Source organism: Capsella rubella, unplaced genomic scaffold (genome assembly GCF_000375325.1).
Source record: "Capsella rubella cultivar Monte Gargano unplaced genomic scaffold, Caprub1_0 scaffold_7, whole genome shotgun sequence".
Classification (NCBI taxonomy): domain Eukaryota; kingdom Viridiplantae; phylum Streptophyta; class Magnoliopsida; order Brassicales; family Brassicaceae; genus Capsella; species Capsella rubella.
The window spans coordinates 1,845,161-1,860,594 of record NW_006238917.1 but is presented as its reverse complement, the minus strand read 5'-3'; the positions used below and the strand labels follow the sequence as shown (position 1 = coordinate 1,860,594).

At 36.7% G+C, this 15,434-nt stretch overlaps 5 protein-coding genes across 5 annotated transcripts; 3 read left to right on the top strand and 2 right to left on the bottom strand.

The window, feature by feature from the left end:
* The first annotated feature begins 2,326 nt into the window (after positions 1-2,326).
* Positions 2,327-5,365, top strand: LOC17880742 (calcium-dependent protein kinase 5). Its single transcript, XM_006283382.2, has 8 exons — positions 2,327-2,451; positions 2,710-3,547; positions 3,654-3,797; positions 3,897-4,049; positions 4,125-4,240; positions 4,333-4,500; positions 4,583-4,807; positions 4,897-5,365. Exons 2-8 carry the CDS (start codon positions 2,782-2,784, stop codon positions 5,005-5,007), a joined length of 1,683 nt encoding a protein of 560 aa, XP_006283444.1. The 5' UTR covers positions 2,327-2,451; positions 2,710-2,781; the 3' UTR covers positions 5,008-5,365.
* A 957-nt stretch (positions 5,366-6,322) lies between these two features.
* On the bottom strand, positions 6,323-7,048 carry LOC17878517. Its single transcript, XM_006284640.2, has one exon. The coding sequence runs from the start codon at positions 6,935-6,937 to the stop codon at positions 6,497-6,499; it is 441 nt and encodes a 146-aa protein (XP_006284702.1). The 5' UTR covers positions 6,938-7,048; the 3' UTR covers positions 6,323-6,496.
* A 456-nt stretch (positions 7,049-7,504) lies between these two features.
* Positions 7,505-10,656, top strand: LOC17877870 (CMP-sialic acid transporter 4). Its single transcript, XM_006286130.2, has 15 exons — positions 7,505-7,603; positions 7,696-7,750; positions 7,858-7,927; positions 8,011-8,122; positions 8,249-8,328; positions 8,444-8,519; positions 8,617-8,717; positions 8,872-8,943; positions 9,134-9,182; positions 9,282-9,323; positions 9,497-9,618; positions 9,850-9,909; positions 10,003-10,051; positions 10,146-10,240; positions 10,387-10,656. Exons 1-15 carry the CDS (start codon positions 7,577-7,579, stop codon positions 10,433-10,435), a joined length of 1,059 nt encoding a protein of 352 aa, XP_006286192.1. The 5' UTR covers positions 7,505-7,576; the 3' UTR covers positions 10,436-10,656.
* A 269-nt stretch (positions 10,657-10,925) lies between these two features.
* On the top strand, positions 10,926-12,480 carry LOC17879995 (cysteine protease XCP1). The gene is made up of 4 exons (XM_006283953.2): positions 10,926-11,419; positions 11,522-11,757; positions 11,848-11,985; positions 12,095-12,480. Exons 1-4 carry the CDS (start codon positions 10,945-10,947, stop codon positions 12,308-12,310), a joined length of 1,065 nt encoding a protein of 354 aa, XP_006284015.1. The 5' UTR covers positions 10,926-10,944; the 3' UTR covers positions 12,311-12,480.
* A 125-nt stretch (positions 12,481-12,605) lies between these two features.
* LOC17877836 (uncharacterized protein At2g17340) lies at positions 12,606-15,302 on the bottom strand. Its single transcript, XM_006283909.2, has 12 exons — positions 14,983-15,302; positions 14,643-14,708; positions 14,451-14,517; positions 14,302-14,370; positions 14,081-14,221; positions 13,851-13,979; positions 13,654-13,740; positions 13,463-13,537; positions 13,307-13,384; positions 13,116-13,193; positions 12,962-13,024; positions 12,606-12,869 (listed from the first exon to the last, which is right to left on the bottom strand). The coding sequence occupies exons 1-12, from the start codon at positions 15,150-15,152 to the stop codon at positions 12,789-12,791; spliced, it is 1,104 nt and encodes a 367-aa protein (XP_006283971.1). The 5' UTR covers positions 15,153-15,302; the 3' UTR covers positions 12,606-12,788.
* Between the last annotated feature and the right edge of the window lie 132 nt (positions 15,303-15,434).

Sequence of the window (15,434 nt, the reverse complement as noted above, 5' to 3'; positions counted from 1 at the left end):
TCTTTGTGTTTTTAATATTCTTTCAATGATCTTGGCATGCAAGAGGTAAATATAAAAATATGAAATTAGGGCATCAGTTTTTAGGTAAAAGGATATAAATTTGGACTTCTTATGTCGGCATAATTGGGGAAAAGGATTGGTACTTTGTTTTGTAAATATGAAAGAAATATAGGATTGACTTCTGAAATCTTAGATTCATTGGGACTATAAGAGGGAAAAAAAAAACTAGAGATAAAATATCTGATTTTATGTAAGCAGCATATATAACTTGAGTTTTTAGCTGAAAATAAAGTTATAGGTAAAGTAAAAGTTTAGTTTGTTTACATCCGGAAAGCATCTACAAATCATTTCAACTTTGCATAATTAATCAAGAAAGAAAGAAAAAAAAAATGCAATAATGGAGAATATTGTCCAAACACAATGAGACACTTTAAACTTTAGTTAATCGTGAGTCGTATTCGAATGTTACAATGTAATGATTAGTTTATTTCTTCAAATTACTATAATCTTTTTCCCTTACAGATTAAAAGGAAAGAAAAAGAAGGCATATATTTTGATTCGTATGATTTTTTGTTTTGTTTTGTTTTAACAATAAATATTTTGATTCGTAAATTCGTTTTTTAAAATATACAAATTCGTTGTGTACGTTTGCATCTGTAGATTGGTTTAATAATAACTCATCATATTTTTAGATTTTTTCTTTCCGGAAATGAAAGTAGTATTACTGTATAACACGGAAACAGAATCTTGTAAAAAAGTTTATCGGCATGTGAATGCGAATATAAATAAAGATTCTTGTCCACATCATCAAAACTAATCATCATGTTTGCTTCTTATAAAATTCCGTAGAATGGGGAGAAACGGACCATTTCACTGATGTTTGTCACTGGTTAAGATATTTCTCTTGGGACAGGAGGAACAGTCTTTAGTACTGTTTTAAAGGACTAATACGGAAAAGTGAACAAAATAATAATAACGTTTTATGTTTTGTGTATGTGAAAACGAACTCAAAACCAAAGTTCGAGATTCAAGAAATCATCTAGCGAGAGAGTTTGCTAAGAAATCTGTCAGGAAAATGATAAATGTCCCAAAATATGTTTTTGCCTGTGTGAAGGTCTCATTGTGTGGATGTCTCATTGTGATCAATCCGAGTTTTTTTTTGTTTTTTGTTTTCTTTCTTGTAGGAACTGAAAGTAACGATATCGGGCCTGAACAATACAAGTGATACGGCATTGGGGGTGTGAGTTTGAATATTGGGCCAGATCAGTCGATAAAAATAGGCCCAAAATAGATTTTTTTGTTAATGACCCTGGTTTTACGGTCTTTTGATGTTTCTTCTCTGATTACTCACAAGTTTCCAAGTTCTTGGAAGTATTAATTTTGCATGAATGCATTTAGGATACACTTACTTGTGTATTCAATCATATAAAATCCTTCACTCAACTGGGGATTGTGACATTGTGTTATGATGCTTATATGCATGGGAAAAGTCAAATCTATCAGGTCATGTTAGTCAGTGACGTCATAATTGATATTAATTTTATTTAAAATCTGCATAACATTATTTTGAGAAAAAAGTCTCAAGAGTTTACTGTTCCTAGGACATTCCCTTGAATGAATTGAATTAAATCTTCTCGTATTAGAATATAACCATTAATTACAAATTATCTTGACACCATATACTGTATAGATTAGATGAATCGAAGCTTCCTACTGTTTAGATGAAATAAAACATGTTTGGTGCTATATCTTTTACATGTTACAAGTATATATAGTCGAGGAAAGCAAATGAACACAATAGTTAAATTATAAAATGATACTAAAATCGTATCCAACATTATAGTTTTTTTTTCCCCCTCTATAATATGGTGCACCACTCCAATAAAATCAGATGAATTATTGGCAACATAACAAAAACAACAAGAAAGCATGATTGTGTTTGTGAAGGTCAATGCCCAATGGTCATCGACTTACAATCGAATATTCAAAAAATAATAATATTCTCTCTCATATCAAAAGAGAAAGAACTGGTTTTTGAATTTTAATAATGCAAAAGTGAAGAAGGTGAGAGGAAACCACAGAGTTGGAGAGAGTCAGAGAGGTGTAGCTGGTGAGCACTAATGAAGAAGGACCTTTCTTCGCTCAATCGCCGCCGTAAAATAAAGCCATCACATTCTCATCCAACGAATCTTATTTATCCGACCAAACCAAACTAAAACAACAACAAAAAAATCTATTCTTTTTTTTTCTTTTTATATATAAAAGTTTACTTCAATCTCGAAATAAATCGTTTTTAATAATAGTATAAAATATTGTAGCTTTCCCTTCTTGTTCGACTCTCTTTTGTCTCCCAAAATTTACTTTCTCTTTTTTAAGTCAGATTCCTAATCCATTCTTTCTTTCGGTCTTCTTCTTCTATTTCGCCGTTCTGAGAGTACCTTACTACTACTGGTAAACTAGATCCTCTCTCACCTTTTTTATGCTTTTTAGCTTTATTTCATTCTCTGTTTTGTGATTCTTATCAAAGATCCATTGAAGAAACTTCTTAGCTATTTTCTTGTTTGTCTTTTTGGTTAGTTTGACTATTTTGATCTGATGTGGGTTTTTTGTTTTCCTTACTTGTGATTGTTGAAGTTCGTTGTTTAGCTTCTGGGATTTGGTCTGCTTGTGACAGTGTTTTGAATATATTTTATTATTATTTATGAACAGTTCCCTTGGATGAAGAACAGAAAGTGAAAGTTGCAGTCTTTAAACTAGGATTTGGTCAATTCCCATTGTTTCATGGGCAATTCATGCCGTGGATCTTTCAAGGACAAAATCCACCAAGGCAATAACAATAAGCCTGAAGATAGTAACTCTAAAACCTCTACTACCAACGTTTCTTCTAATTCCGACCATTCTCCGACCAACAACGCTGCTGAAACCATTGCTCAAGAATTCTCCAAAGAAGTAGCTCACAAGAAAGACAACAGCAAAAATCCAGCTCTTCTTATTCCTTTAAGAGAACCAATCATGAGGCGTAACCCGGACAATCAAGCTTACTATGTTCTTGGTCATAAGACACCAAACATTCGTGATTTCTACACGCTTAGCCGTAAGCTAGGACAAGGTCAATTTGGAACGACTTATCTATGTACAGAAGTTTCAACGGGCATTGACTACGCTTGTAAGTCAATATCCAAGAGGAAGTTGATCTCCAAGGACGATGTTGAGGATGTTAGGAGGGAGATTCAGATAATGCACCACTTAGCTGGTCACGGTAATATCGTGACGATTAAAGGAGCTTATGAGGACTCTTTGTATGTTCACATTGTGATGGAGCTCTGTGCTGGAGGTGAATTGTTTGATAGGATTATTCAGAGAGGGCATTATAGTGAGAGGAAAGCTGCTGAGCTGACTAAGATCATTGTCGGGGTTGTTGAAGCGTGTCATTCGCTTGGTGTTATGCATAGAGACTTAAAGCCTGAGAATTTCTTGTTGGTTAATAAGGATGATGATTTCTCCCTCAAGGCTATTGATTTTGGACTATCTATCTTTTTCAAACCAGGTATAATGTTTGTACCTGATTAGAGAATCTTATGAAACCAAAGAACATACTTTTATAGTGTGGTTCTGATCTGCTTTATTTTGATCTATCTTCATGTGATTTTCAGGTCAAATATTCACTGATGTTGTTGGAAGTCCTTATTATGTTGCTCCTGAGGTTTTGCTCAAACGTTATGGGCCTGAAGCTGATGTGTGGACTGCTGGTGTTATATTGTATATATTGCTAAGCGGAGTCCCGCCTTTCTGGGCAGGTAAATTCTGATTGACGTTTGGCATGTAAGCCCGTTTCTTAGTCATTTAGACAGTAGTAGTCACCTGAGATATGTTTTGTTTTGTCTTATTTGAATCAGAAACACAACAAGGGATATTTGATGCTGTGTTGAAAGGATATATAGACTTTGAGTCAGACCCGTGGCCTGTGATATCCGACAGTGCTAAAGACTTGATCCGCAGAATGTTATGTTCCAAGCCTGCAGAACGTTTGACCGCTCATGAAGTCTTGCGTATGTATTCACATGAATGGTTACTTATTGCAACAACCAAACAGCATCAGACTTATATGTTCTTGTTTTTTGCAGGTCATCCATGGATTTGCGAGAATGGTGTTGCACCAGATAGAGCACTTGATCCGGCTGTTCTGTCCCGTCTCAAACAGTTCTCTGCAATGAATAAACTAAAGAAGATGGCTTTGAAGGTGGGTAAATTTTTTGCATATAAACCCCATATCTTCTACTGTGGTCACTATTTTCACTTTTAATGAAACTGTTTGTGTTTTGGGGTCATCAGGTTATAGCTGAGAGCCTCTCAGAAGAAGAGATTGCTGGTTTAAGAGAAATGTTTCAAGCAATGGATACTGATAATAGCGGTGCAATCACATTTGATGAACTCAAAGCTGGGCTGAGAAAATATGGGTCTACCTTGAAAGACACAGAGATCCATGATCTTATGGACGCGGTAAAAAATCTAACCTTGCTTTGGTAAATACATTGACAATGAAGTACAGTACGTTCTAACGCTGAGCTCTAATATTGACCAGGCTGATGTGGACAACAGTGGGACAATAGATTACAGCGAGTTCATTGCAGCGACTATCCATCTCAACAAACTGGAGAGGGAAGAGCATCTTGTCGCTGCGTTTCAATACTTTGACAAAGACGGTAGCGGTTACATAACAATCGATGAGCTGCAACAAGCATGTGTTGAACATGGCATGGCTGATGTTTTCCTTGAAGACATCATTAATGAAGTTGATCAAAACAATGTAAGCTTATATTAACTCTGTTCCACAATTCTCTCTAGGCTAATGTCGAAGTATCATCTCATAACTGGTTTTTATGTTGGTCCGAACAGGATGGAAAGATTGATTATGGTGAGTTTGTGGAGATGATGCAAAAGGGAAATGCTGGTGTTGGAAGAAGAACGATGAGAAATAGTCTAAACATTAGCATGAGAGACGCGTAGAGAACCTGCTTGTGCGATTGAGACTTGGTAAATGTTCTTACTCATGGGATCAACAATCTCAATGCTCGGTTGCTCCCCACGTAAAAGGAGAGAAAAAGAAGAAGACCAAACTGGATTCATCGGTTCGAGCTAATGTTTAACGACTGTGTTATTAATTATCAAGTAGCTTTGGAGGTTTTATTCTTTTCCTTTTTGTTGTCTGTATGTTTGGTTTTTGTTTATTATGGCCATTGTTGAAGTTAGTGAGCTTTGTTCATCATCTTCAATTGTGTAACTTTGTTCACTCTTTGTATTTGAAAAAACAAGAAAAAATGTCTTTGTACGTTGTGTGATTTCTAAGCATATTTACTTTGGAAAACTCTTCTTCTTTCTAGACGACCACGACCCTTCATCAATCTCAGACTACACAACTCTGATTTTGAAATAAACATATTTATATGAAAACAAGCATCTGCCTATGATGTGGAAGATGATGATTGATGAGCTAGCGAGTCTCAATCATGCAATCAAAGTGCTCTTTTCTAAGTAATCTGTATTAATTAAAACTCAAAGGCTGTTCGAACACAATCATTCATTGGCCACAATCTGTAATTTTTGGAACATTATACCAAAAACTATTTTAATATCATTTACATTAACATATTTTCTGGCAGTCCTCATATTCTCACATGCTTTGTAACGCCGCAACCTTTAACATAAACTATTTATATTAATTTATTTTTGGTCTCATTTTTAATTTTATCATACTTGAGTTAGTTAGTGTTAACCTCTTCTTGATAGTTTGAACTTTGAAGGTAATTGAAACAAAATACGATCATTTTTGGGGTCAGATCACCAAGTTCTTTTTGATATATAAAGTAATCCACCCTGAAGATGAAATCCAAGTTTAGTTATAAATTATAATGAGAGCAATAAATAAGAATTCGCCACCGACGATACTGCTGCCACCGACAAATGTTATGTCGGCCACACACGTTCTCAGTTTAATGGAACCGAACCGAAGTTTCGTTAGTACCACCATGTCTTCTTTTTTTAACCATACTCGTTGAAAAAACCCACAAACTGGGGGAAAATATTTTGGTGAAACAGTTTATGATTAAATGTTTGAACCTAGTTAGTTAACTTTATAAAATTCTTGCTCTTGTTCTCATTGTTATAATTATCATCACCGTCATCAATTATCATTTGTGATCAATGTGAAGATATGGAATAATACAGCAAAATTTCATATATGGCGCGTAAAAAAAATAACGGATTTCTATATATAATTGCATGGTTATTAAAATACAAAATACAACTGCACATAGCACAAACATGAAAATAAAAATAAATAAATTGATTAATGATCTAGGCAAAATACAACATTCAAATTTAGAAATATAATACTCCATTGCGTAAAATGTAAAGAAGAAGAAGAAGAAGAAGTGACAAATCACAAAATCTCAAACCCCATGTGAAGCAAGCTTCAAGAATCAAGAATCATATATGTTTATCGTTGACGCTTGTATTTGCAAGAAAGAGGAAGAGAATCAGAGGAAGAAGAACCCATGAGGTTACGGATCTGAGACCGGAGCTTGAAGAAGACGTGCATTATACTTCCTCTGTTTTGAGAACCAATAGATTTAATTTCGTCTTTGTTAAGCTCAAGATCTCTGATGAATATAGGTTTTCTTGACAGGATCCACGACCATCCCCATTCCCACCATTCTTTCACAGAGCTCCCTGCTTGCTCTCCCATGGCCGAGACAGATTTGGATCTCGGGAACCTAGCTGCTATCGCCGCTGGTTGGTTTGAAAGGTTTAGGGAGAGAGAAGAGAGACGACGGCGGATGAGACCAGGCTCATCTTCAGCGGTGGAGGAGCTAGGGCGTTGAGAAACGGGGAGAGAAGTGGGTTTACGAATCTGGAGAGTCTCCATCATTGAACTCATTGCTTTGTTGAGTTGTTCTTCTTCCTAAGGAAAGAGAGAGATTGAAGAAGAAGAAGAAGAAGAATGTGAATGTGAGAGAGATAGATTAGTGAGCACAGCTCTAACACAGGCTGGGTTTTTATTCCATTTTTATTTTGTAGGCTCCATTTACTTTTATGCCCAGCCAATCACATTTCGTTTTTTTTTAATATATAACAATTGTATTTTTATGTTTATTGTTGTTTTGTATATTGTATAGTTTACTTGTTTTGTGTATGTATGCATCTAAAAAAATAGATATACATTGTTTTCAGGTAGGGTTCCATTCCATCAAAATTCACAAAACACAAATAAAATTAGGTTTTTTTTCTTTGTAATTGCACCACCCACTGGCAAACAAATTTCATGTTGAAAAAAACAAAAATCAAATCACCTTCAAACAATAACATAATATTTGTGAGAAGAGCCCAGACGAGACAACCAGGTATTGTCTTGGACTAAGGCCCAATGGATATTAAGCCCAACATAGAATATTAAGCACTTTTTTCCTTTTTCTTACATTTAATTGTCCAAAATTTCCATTTTTTTTTTTTTAAAGCTGGAGTTTGGAGTATGTATTGTTGGGAGTAGAGATCACAGAGATCTGAGAGACTGAATACAATGGAGTACCGGAAAATCAAAGATGAGGTGAGTCGTTGCTTCTGTCCACTTCTTCTTTCTTTCGATTTCAATTTAGGGTTTTTACTCTCTTTAATGCTCGATTTTGTTCTGAGCTTCAGGACGATCATGGCGTCTCTTCTGATATCGAGAGTGTGAAAGGGAAAACTCATACGGGTGAGTTTTTTTTTTTTTTTTTGTCTTCTTCTATCTTCTCTCAATCTTTACTTTTTTTTTTTGGTTTGTGTTCGTTTAGTGTGCTCATTGGTGTTTTGATTTGTCAGTTGCTTCGAGTAACATTGCTATGGCTACTCTTGGGGTTGGATCCAGTGAACGGATCAACTGGAAACGAAAGTAAGCTTGATTAATTTCAAAATAATATAATCCCGAAATTATGGAAATTCTTCTCTCGTTTTTAATTTAATGTGTTGAGGCAGGGGCGTAGTGACCTGTGCACTGACGGTTCTGACGAGTTCTCAAGCGATACTCATCGTGTGGTCCAAACGAGCCGGCAAGTATGAGTATAGTGTTACAACCGCCAACTTTTTGGTGAGTTTGATCATTTTATTACTCTGTATTGTGAAATTTTAGTTGTGTGGTTTATTATCTCTGAATCATAATAGTCTTCTATTAGGCTGAAATAGTGATTTTTGTTTACTCTTTGGTGGACATCAGGTTGAGACTCTGAAATGTGCGTTATCTCTCCTTGCATTGACAAGAATATGGAAAAACGAAGGTGTTACTGACGACAACAGGTAGGAACTGGTTCAATTAGTTTCCTTTATAATTCTTTGGTCGAACTGGTTCCATGTATCTCTTTGAACATGACTTTATTTCCTTACTGATACCCAAAACCTGTCTTTTAATCAGGTTAAGCACGACATATGACGAAGTTAAAGTCTTTCCTATTCCTGCAGCATTGTATCTTTTCAAGAATTTGTTACAGGTTCCTGATTTTTTGTGGCTTAGCTCGATCTTTGTAACCTATGTTGTTCATGTTAATATGTTTCTTACTACTTGTGGTGTCACCTTTTATGTGGCAGTACTATATTTTTGCATACGTAGACGCCCCAGGCTATCAGATATTGAAGAACTTGAACATCATAAGTACCGGTGTCTTGTACAGAATTATACTGAAGAAAAAGTAGGTTTTTACTCAAATTGAAATGGATTTCTTACCTTCTAATGAATATTTGTTCTGGAAATCCATATGCTATCCGTTTTCTAGTCCCATCAATTAAATTAAGTGTGAACAGCCTCTTTTTTAATCAATTTGCATACTATATCTTCTCTAACAGGTTGAGCGAGATTCAGTGGGCGGGATTCATTTTATTGTGTTGCGGATGCACTACTGCTCAGTTGAATTCAAAGTAAATGTGCCACTTGATTTTTGTACCCCTTGATTTTCTTCTGAATGCTAGCTTCACCGATTCTTGCATATGATGCATAACATAAGATAGTTCATTTCCTGTTCAGTTGGTCTTAGGCTTGCTCTGCGAACTTTCAGGTCTCTACTGATCTTATTTAAACATGGTCTCATATCTGAAATTGCTTTTGCAGTTCTGATCGTGTTCTTCAGACATCTCTACCTGGCTGGATTATGGCAATTGTAAGCTGTTAGCCACCTTTGCATGCTAATATCAACTCAGGGTTGTGAAGCTCTTTCATGCCCACACCAATTGATATAATCTTTTATTTTCGTTTCTAGGTCATGGCTCTTTTAAGTGGTTTTGCTGGAGTCTACACAGAGGTGGGATATTAGGACTCTTAAAATACTCAAACTGATTTGTTTATTTTCTTTGTGTATATGTTAACACTAATTAGTGTAATTTACTTTGTTATTCAAAACAGTATAATTGGGTCATTCCATTGATAACTTATGATTTATAAAGCTTATAAAGGTTTTGCTTTCCATCTTGGCAGGCCATTATAAAAAAACGACCTTCGAGGAATATAAATGTACAGAATTTCTGGCTATATGTCTTTGGGATGGCTTTCAACGCAATTGCTATAGTGATCCAGGATTTCGATGCTGTTGCAAATAAGTAAATCCAAATTCTTCTTGTCTATTTCCTTTCAGATTTGCTAGAAATTAGTACACGTGCGATTGTGTCTCCATTGAGAATTCCTCTCTCTTTATATACTTCTTCTCTCTTTATTTACTACTTCTCTATAGTCTTGTTGTTGTAGAGCTCATTATCTTTTACTGGCAGAGTTATTATACTGTTATGTCGCATCTGGTCTGGTATTGAATGTGTGATGTTTTCCATTTTCAGGGGATTCTTCCATGGTTACTCATTCATCACAGTACTCATGATTCTTAACCATGCTCTCAGGTAAAAGCTACTTTAGAGGCCAGACTCCTTAATTCTTACTGTAAGTTCAGGAAGTTAACAGATTAAAATATTATTTTATTGGTTATTTTGCAGTGGCATTGCTGTGTCAATGGTGATGAAATATGCAGATAATATTGTAAAGGTAGTGAATTTGCTAATGCATATTCAGTTCTCAGCAGGTTCCCCTTAATAGTCACTATTGCACATGTGGTTTAACTTTATCAATTGGTACGTAGGTTTATTCGACATCAGTGGCAATGCTTCTCACCGCGGTTGTCTCTGTATTCCTCTTCAATTTCCATCTTTCCCTTGCATTCTTCTTGGGCTCAACGTAAGTTAACCACCATATTTCCCTTTTACTGGTATAATCATCTCAATTTTTGATATCAAAAGTAGCCACCAACATTCATGCACATAAGAGCCAATGATTGCGTAAAAGGTTTCTTTAAAATGCATTACTGTGTTTGCACTTTGCAGGGTCGTCTCTGTTTCAGTATATTTGCATTCCGCAGGGAAGCTACGATAGTAAAGATCTGGAAACTTACATCTACCGAGGAAATTGCCATTATTCTAGTATAGAGATAAAGCTTTTGAACGACTACGATTTTGTTTTTCGTGTAGGTATATTCACAATTGTGCTTCTGTATTGATTTTTTTTCCTATTCTCACCTGTTTGTACGAAACCAAAAAATTATCAAGAATAGTAAAGATTCAGAAATTTAAGCCTATACATAACTTTGTTTTATAGATTCCCCCTCCACATAATTTAATAATCATTAACAGTCTGAAAGTGAAGCTGTTTTGTTGAAAATTTCACGCTTAGAACAAAAGGCTTAACCAAAAATGATCCAACCGTGAAGACTCAGAGACCGGCGTACTTGGTTTTAAAAAAAATTAATCATTGTCTTTGCTTCAAAGCCAATGCTAAGAGACTTTGTCTTCTCTCCCACTTGTATATAAGCTCTATTCCTCTACTCTCTTTCTCACCATCTCTTCTTCTTCTTCTTCCTCTTCTCTCAGTGGACAGATTCAGCTATGGCTTTCTCGGCACCATCACTTACAAAATTCTCTCTTTTGGTCGCCATTTCAGCATCAGCTCTCCTCTGTTCTGCTCTTGCCCGTGATTTCTCCATCGTTGGATACACACCGGAGCATTTGACATCAACTGAAAATCTTCTAGAGCTCTTTGAAGCATGGATGTCAGAACACAGCAAGGCTTACAAAAGCGTGGAGGAGAAGGTGCACAGGTTCGAGGTGTTCAGGGAGAACCTGATGCATATAGACCAGAGGAACAATGAGATCAGCAGTTACTGGCTAGGTTTGAACGAGTTTGCGGATTTGTCCCATGAAGAGTTCAAGGGAAAATATCTAGGACTCGCAAAGCCGCAGTTCTCTAGAAAGAGACAGCCCTCTGCTAACTTCAGGTACAGAGACATCAGTGACTTGCCTAAATCCGTAGACTGGAGGAAGAAAGGCGCTGTGACTCCTGTCAAGGACCAGGGTCAATGTGGTAACATTTCTCTCTTTTACCTTTCTTGGCCCCAAAGTTGAACAGAATAGAACCTAGAGATTGGAATAGGTATTTAAAAATGATCTTACTTTAATGTTGCAGGTAGCTGTTGGGCATTTTCAACAGTTGCAGCTGTCGAGGGGATCAACCAGATCACGACAGGGAACCTAAGTTCGCTTTCCGAGCAAGAACTCATAGACTGTGACACAACTTTCAACAGTGGGTGCAATGGAGGTCTCATGGACTATGCATTCCAGTACATAATTTCAACAGGTGGTCTCCACAAAGAAGACGATTACCCTTATCTCATGGAAGAAGGAATTTGCCAAGAGCAGAAAGTAACAAAACGCTAGACAAAAACATGAATCAAAACTCATACTGTGATACATATTAATTATAGACACTGATCATTCATGAATCTTACACAGGAGGATGTCGAACGTGTGACTATCAGCGGCTATGAGGATGTCCCAGAAAACGATGAAAGTCTAGTAAAAGCATTAGCTCATCAGCCAGTCAGTGTGGCTATTGAGGCTTCAGGAAGAGACTTTCAATTCTACAAAGGGGTATATATACATATAACAGACAGTTCTGATAGATAAACTTTTTTCTATGTATTCCAATCTTGTTGCATTCTCTCAAAAACCCATTTGGGGATTGGTGTTATTTTTACAGGGAGTGTTTAATGGAAGATGTGGAACAGACCTAGACCACGGTGTAGCAGCGGTTGGATACGGTTCATCAAAAGGATCAGACTATGTTATTGTTAAGAACTCATGGGGACCAAGATGGGGGGAGAAAGGGTTTATTAGGATGAAGAGAAACACTGGTAAACCAGAGGGACTCTGCGGAATCAACAAGATGGCCTCATATCCCACCAAGACTAAGTGATTGATTCATCTTCTGTTGCTGCATCCTACGTTTCTTTTTCTTTTTATCTTTCAATGCATTTCCATTTTACCCGCTTAAAGCACATCTTATTGTATTGATGATGAATGTGAGATTTTAAAATAATATTGTGAGATTTCTCCTTACCTGATTTCTAACAACGTTATATGACACTTTCAAATTGTAGACAGAGAATACTGATTTCGTAAGTGTGATTTATCGTTGATTGTGATGGTAAATTAAACAATGAAATTGGACCATGTTCTCAGATATGTAACTTTCAAACACAAAGGACCAATCAGAAAGATTAGTGCTTTGCGTATTTTAAACGATGAATGTCGAAAGAGTTATCAATTCTTAGATCTTAATGCAGACAGAGTAGAATTTTGATCTCTAAGTTACAAAGCCTAAGAGCTGTTTTATATGACATGATAAAAATGATTGGACGGTTCAGTAAAAATGAAGTTGTGAAATACTATAATTAATTCTGCACTTCATTGTATTTGATGACACAGTCATAAAGCCGTCCTCCGAGAAATTGTGCTACTTCTGGATGCTTCACCTGCATAACAAAAGAATAGACTTAATGAGGAAGAATCAAGAAACCCCATAACTCTTTCTCTATGTAACACTATGAAACTCTAAGCTAATTACCATTCCAATCTTGAGGGAATCACACTTGAACTGAGCATAAAGGTTTGTCTCTATCCCACGGCCCTGTCCAGAACAGTCAAGGAGTCAGTTTGTTGGAACCTGCTAAGACTAGATAACACATATTTCGCCACCTTCATAGGATTAAAGGTCTTACCATGCCTTCTAAGATGACCAAGTCTGCATCGGTTGAAAGGTATGCAACCTCCTGTGAAACTCTAGCAAGATCAATAACCTGCAACAGTTATAGGAGAAGAGAATTTAACAATTGGAATGGATAAAACAGGACTTGGTGCCTTGGTGGTACTAAAAGTCCATTCTTCTTCTGAGAGATTTTAAATACCATACCGGTAAGTCGTTCCCTGAATTTGCAATAAGAAGATTTGAAGTATCAACACCCATCAATTGTCCACTTTCGTCCTTCAGCTGGTAAATTAAGACTGTCAGGGTTGAGTTTCTTTAATCTGTAATGGACAGGAGTACCCGAATGATTCTATTCATCACCTTAGACAAGATCTCTGCAAGCTCGATATAAGTTACATCGTTGATAGATGGAAGCTCATTAGCAGCCAACACAACCTTCAAAAGGGAAGTACAGAGCAGGAACAAAAAACTTAGAACATACTTAATTAACAATTTCTCACAATCAGAAAGCCAAACCAGAGAACAATAAGGCCTTTAGGACATGGAAGCACCTGCATTCCTCGACGTAGCATTTCTCTAGCAAAAGGCAAGATACCCAAAATTATGTCTGCACCAGAATTATCGACAAATATAACTGCCTGTCATGAAAAGGAGACATAAAACAAATCAGTATGTCCTGCGATCATACTCTTTTAAGTCATGATAAAGTATTTAAACAGAGAAAACAGAGTGAAGTTAAAGAACTGACCTTCTTCCAAGGCTTTTTGACCCATCTAGCTTGAAAGTTATCCAAGTCATCAATAACCCATGGTCGTGGAACTAAGTTTTGGCAACTAGCCAAAAATGACATCCCGTCTTTTGAGAAAACCTCAGCAAGCTTCAATATGGGGAAACGAAATACAAAATCCCTTCATTAAGATACTCAACAAAAGAGAGGTGATAAAAGCACCAGTGCATGAAGATAAAGAGATCATATACCTGTGCAGAACCCAGATCAAAGATGTTTCCAGCAAATATCCCTCTTACCAGATTCTCTATGCGCTTTCCTTCATCTTCAATAGCATCACTTAGACGGACAACTTCAGGAAATAATGATATAGCCTTAGCATTCTCCTCATCCTAAATGAACTTGCCGTATCAGAAAAGGGCACAAGAGAAACTACGGTTTACGAGAAAAGCACTTTTCAAGAAAACCATACCTTAACTTTCTTGAATATGTCTCTAAATCCTAGTTCTCTTAGTATTAGCTCACGGATTCTGCAGAGAAGCTGCAAAAAAAAACCACAAACTAATCCATGAACAACAAAGCTATCTTAACTTAGCAAGGAGAAAGCGTTTTAAAACTTACAATGCAATCTGGTGGACCACCATGGCTCTCTGGATCTTTCTTCAAGTCCTCAAGAATCCCCGCATACCTTGAGAGAAATTAAATGCACATTGAATGCTCTTGAGCGAAAGAGTGGTTTTTTTTTAGCAACTATGAAAACACATGCGAGGCAACAAGCTATAATAGTACACACACACACAAAAAAAAAAAAACCTTTTGGCAAATTTTTCAGCTCGAACAGGAGCATCTGGAACGGTTGTATCGCTCTCCGCACGTTCCCTGAAAAATTCAAACAAAGCAGCTATCGAACACTGAAGTTTAAGTTTCTTATATGAATCAGGGATATCGTTAAACCAAAATTGAACAGATTGATCGGAGCTCTACGGGGGAAAACGGATAAATACATGTATCAGCTGAAGGATAAAATCCAAAATCCGAGCTATTTGAGAGGTATATGAGCTTCTTAGAACACAAAAATCAGAGCTTGACTTAACCCATGAACAGAAATGTAAAACAGAATCAAAAGCTCAAAGAGAGAGAGAGAGATGCGAACTTGAAAGAAGGGATGGAGTTGGAGAAGAGATCGATCCAAGAGATCTCAGTGGGAGTAGCCTTTCTGGGATTATCAGAAGGGAATCGATAAGGAATGGTGCAAGCCCTGTAGTTGGATTCTATCGGAGTCGGTAACAGTGGCAACGCAACCATCTCGGAGTCGCTCTCCATATCTCTCGTTCGTCGATCGATGCTCACCAAAGCAAAAGTGTACGTAGGAACGTGTCTTGTGAGAGAGATATATCGGAATCTTCCCAAATGAAAGCAAGCAGATTCCTTCACGATGAGCGACGATGACACACCTGTGTGTGTGTGGTGGGCGCTCGCATGTTTATGCCTTTACCTTTTGGTGTTTTATATGTTTTGTTTAGTGTTGTGGGTTATTTCGGTTTACTTCGGTTTAGTTATCTCAATTTCATGGGTCGAGACGTCGAGTCTTGTTAATAAACAAAT

Bases quoted from the DNA above. Each gene is read 5' to 3' on its own strand.
- LOC17880742 (XM_006283382.2), top strand. From the start codon at position 2,782: ATGGGCAATTCATGCCGTGGATCTTTCAAGGACAAAATCCACCAAGGC. The intron at 3,548-3,653 runs GTATAATGTTTG...TGTGATTTTCAG, and splicing joins ATCTATCTTTTTCAAACCAG to GTCAAATATTCACTGATGTT. The intron at 4,050-4,124 runs GTATGTATTCAC...TGTTTTTTGCAG, and splicing joins GACCGCTCATGAAGTCTTGC to GTCATCCATGGATTTGCGAG.
- LOC17878517 (XM_006284640.2), bottom strand. From the start codon at position 6,937: ATGAGTTCAATGATGGAGACTCTCCAGATTCGTAAACCCACTTCTCTC.
- LOC17877870 (XM_006286130.2), top strand. From the start codon at position 7,577: ATGGAGTACCGGAAAATCAAAGATGAG. The intron at 8,718-8,871 runs GTAGGTTTTTAC...CTTCTCTAACAG, and splicing joins AGAATTATACTGAAGAAAAA to GTTGAGCGAGATTCAGTGGG. The intron at 10,052-10,145 runs GTAGTGAATTTG...ATTGGTACGTAG, and splicing joins ATGCAGATAATATTGTAAAG to GTTTATTCGACATCAGTGGC.
- LOC17879995 (XM_006283953.2), top strand. From the start codon at position 10,945: ATGGCTTTCTCGGCACCATCACTTACAAAATTCTCTCTTTTGGTCGCC. The intron at 11,420-11,521 runs GTAACATTTCTC...TTAATGTTGCAG, and splicing joins CAAGGACCAGGGTCAATGTG to GTAGCTGTTGGGCATTTTCA. The intron at 11,986-12,094 runs GTATATATACAT...TTATTTTTACAG, and splicing joins ACTTTCAATTCTACAAAGGG to GGAGTGTTTAATGGAAGATG.
- LOC17877836 (XM_006283909.2), bottom strand. From the start codon at position 15,152: ATGGAGAGCGACTCCGAGATGGTTGCGTTGCCACTGTTACCGACTCCG. The intron at 13,538-13,653 runs GTGCTTCCATGT...TCCCTTTTGAAG, and splicing joins TGCTACGTCGAGGAATGCAG to GTTGTGTTGGCTGCTAATGA. The intron at 13,025-13,115 runs GTAAGACCTTTA...TGTTCTGGACAG, and splicing joins TGGTCATCTTAGAAGGCATG to GGCCGTGGGATAGAGACAAA.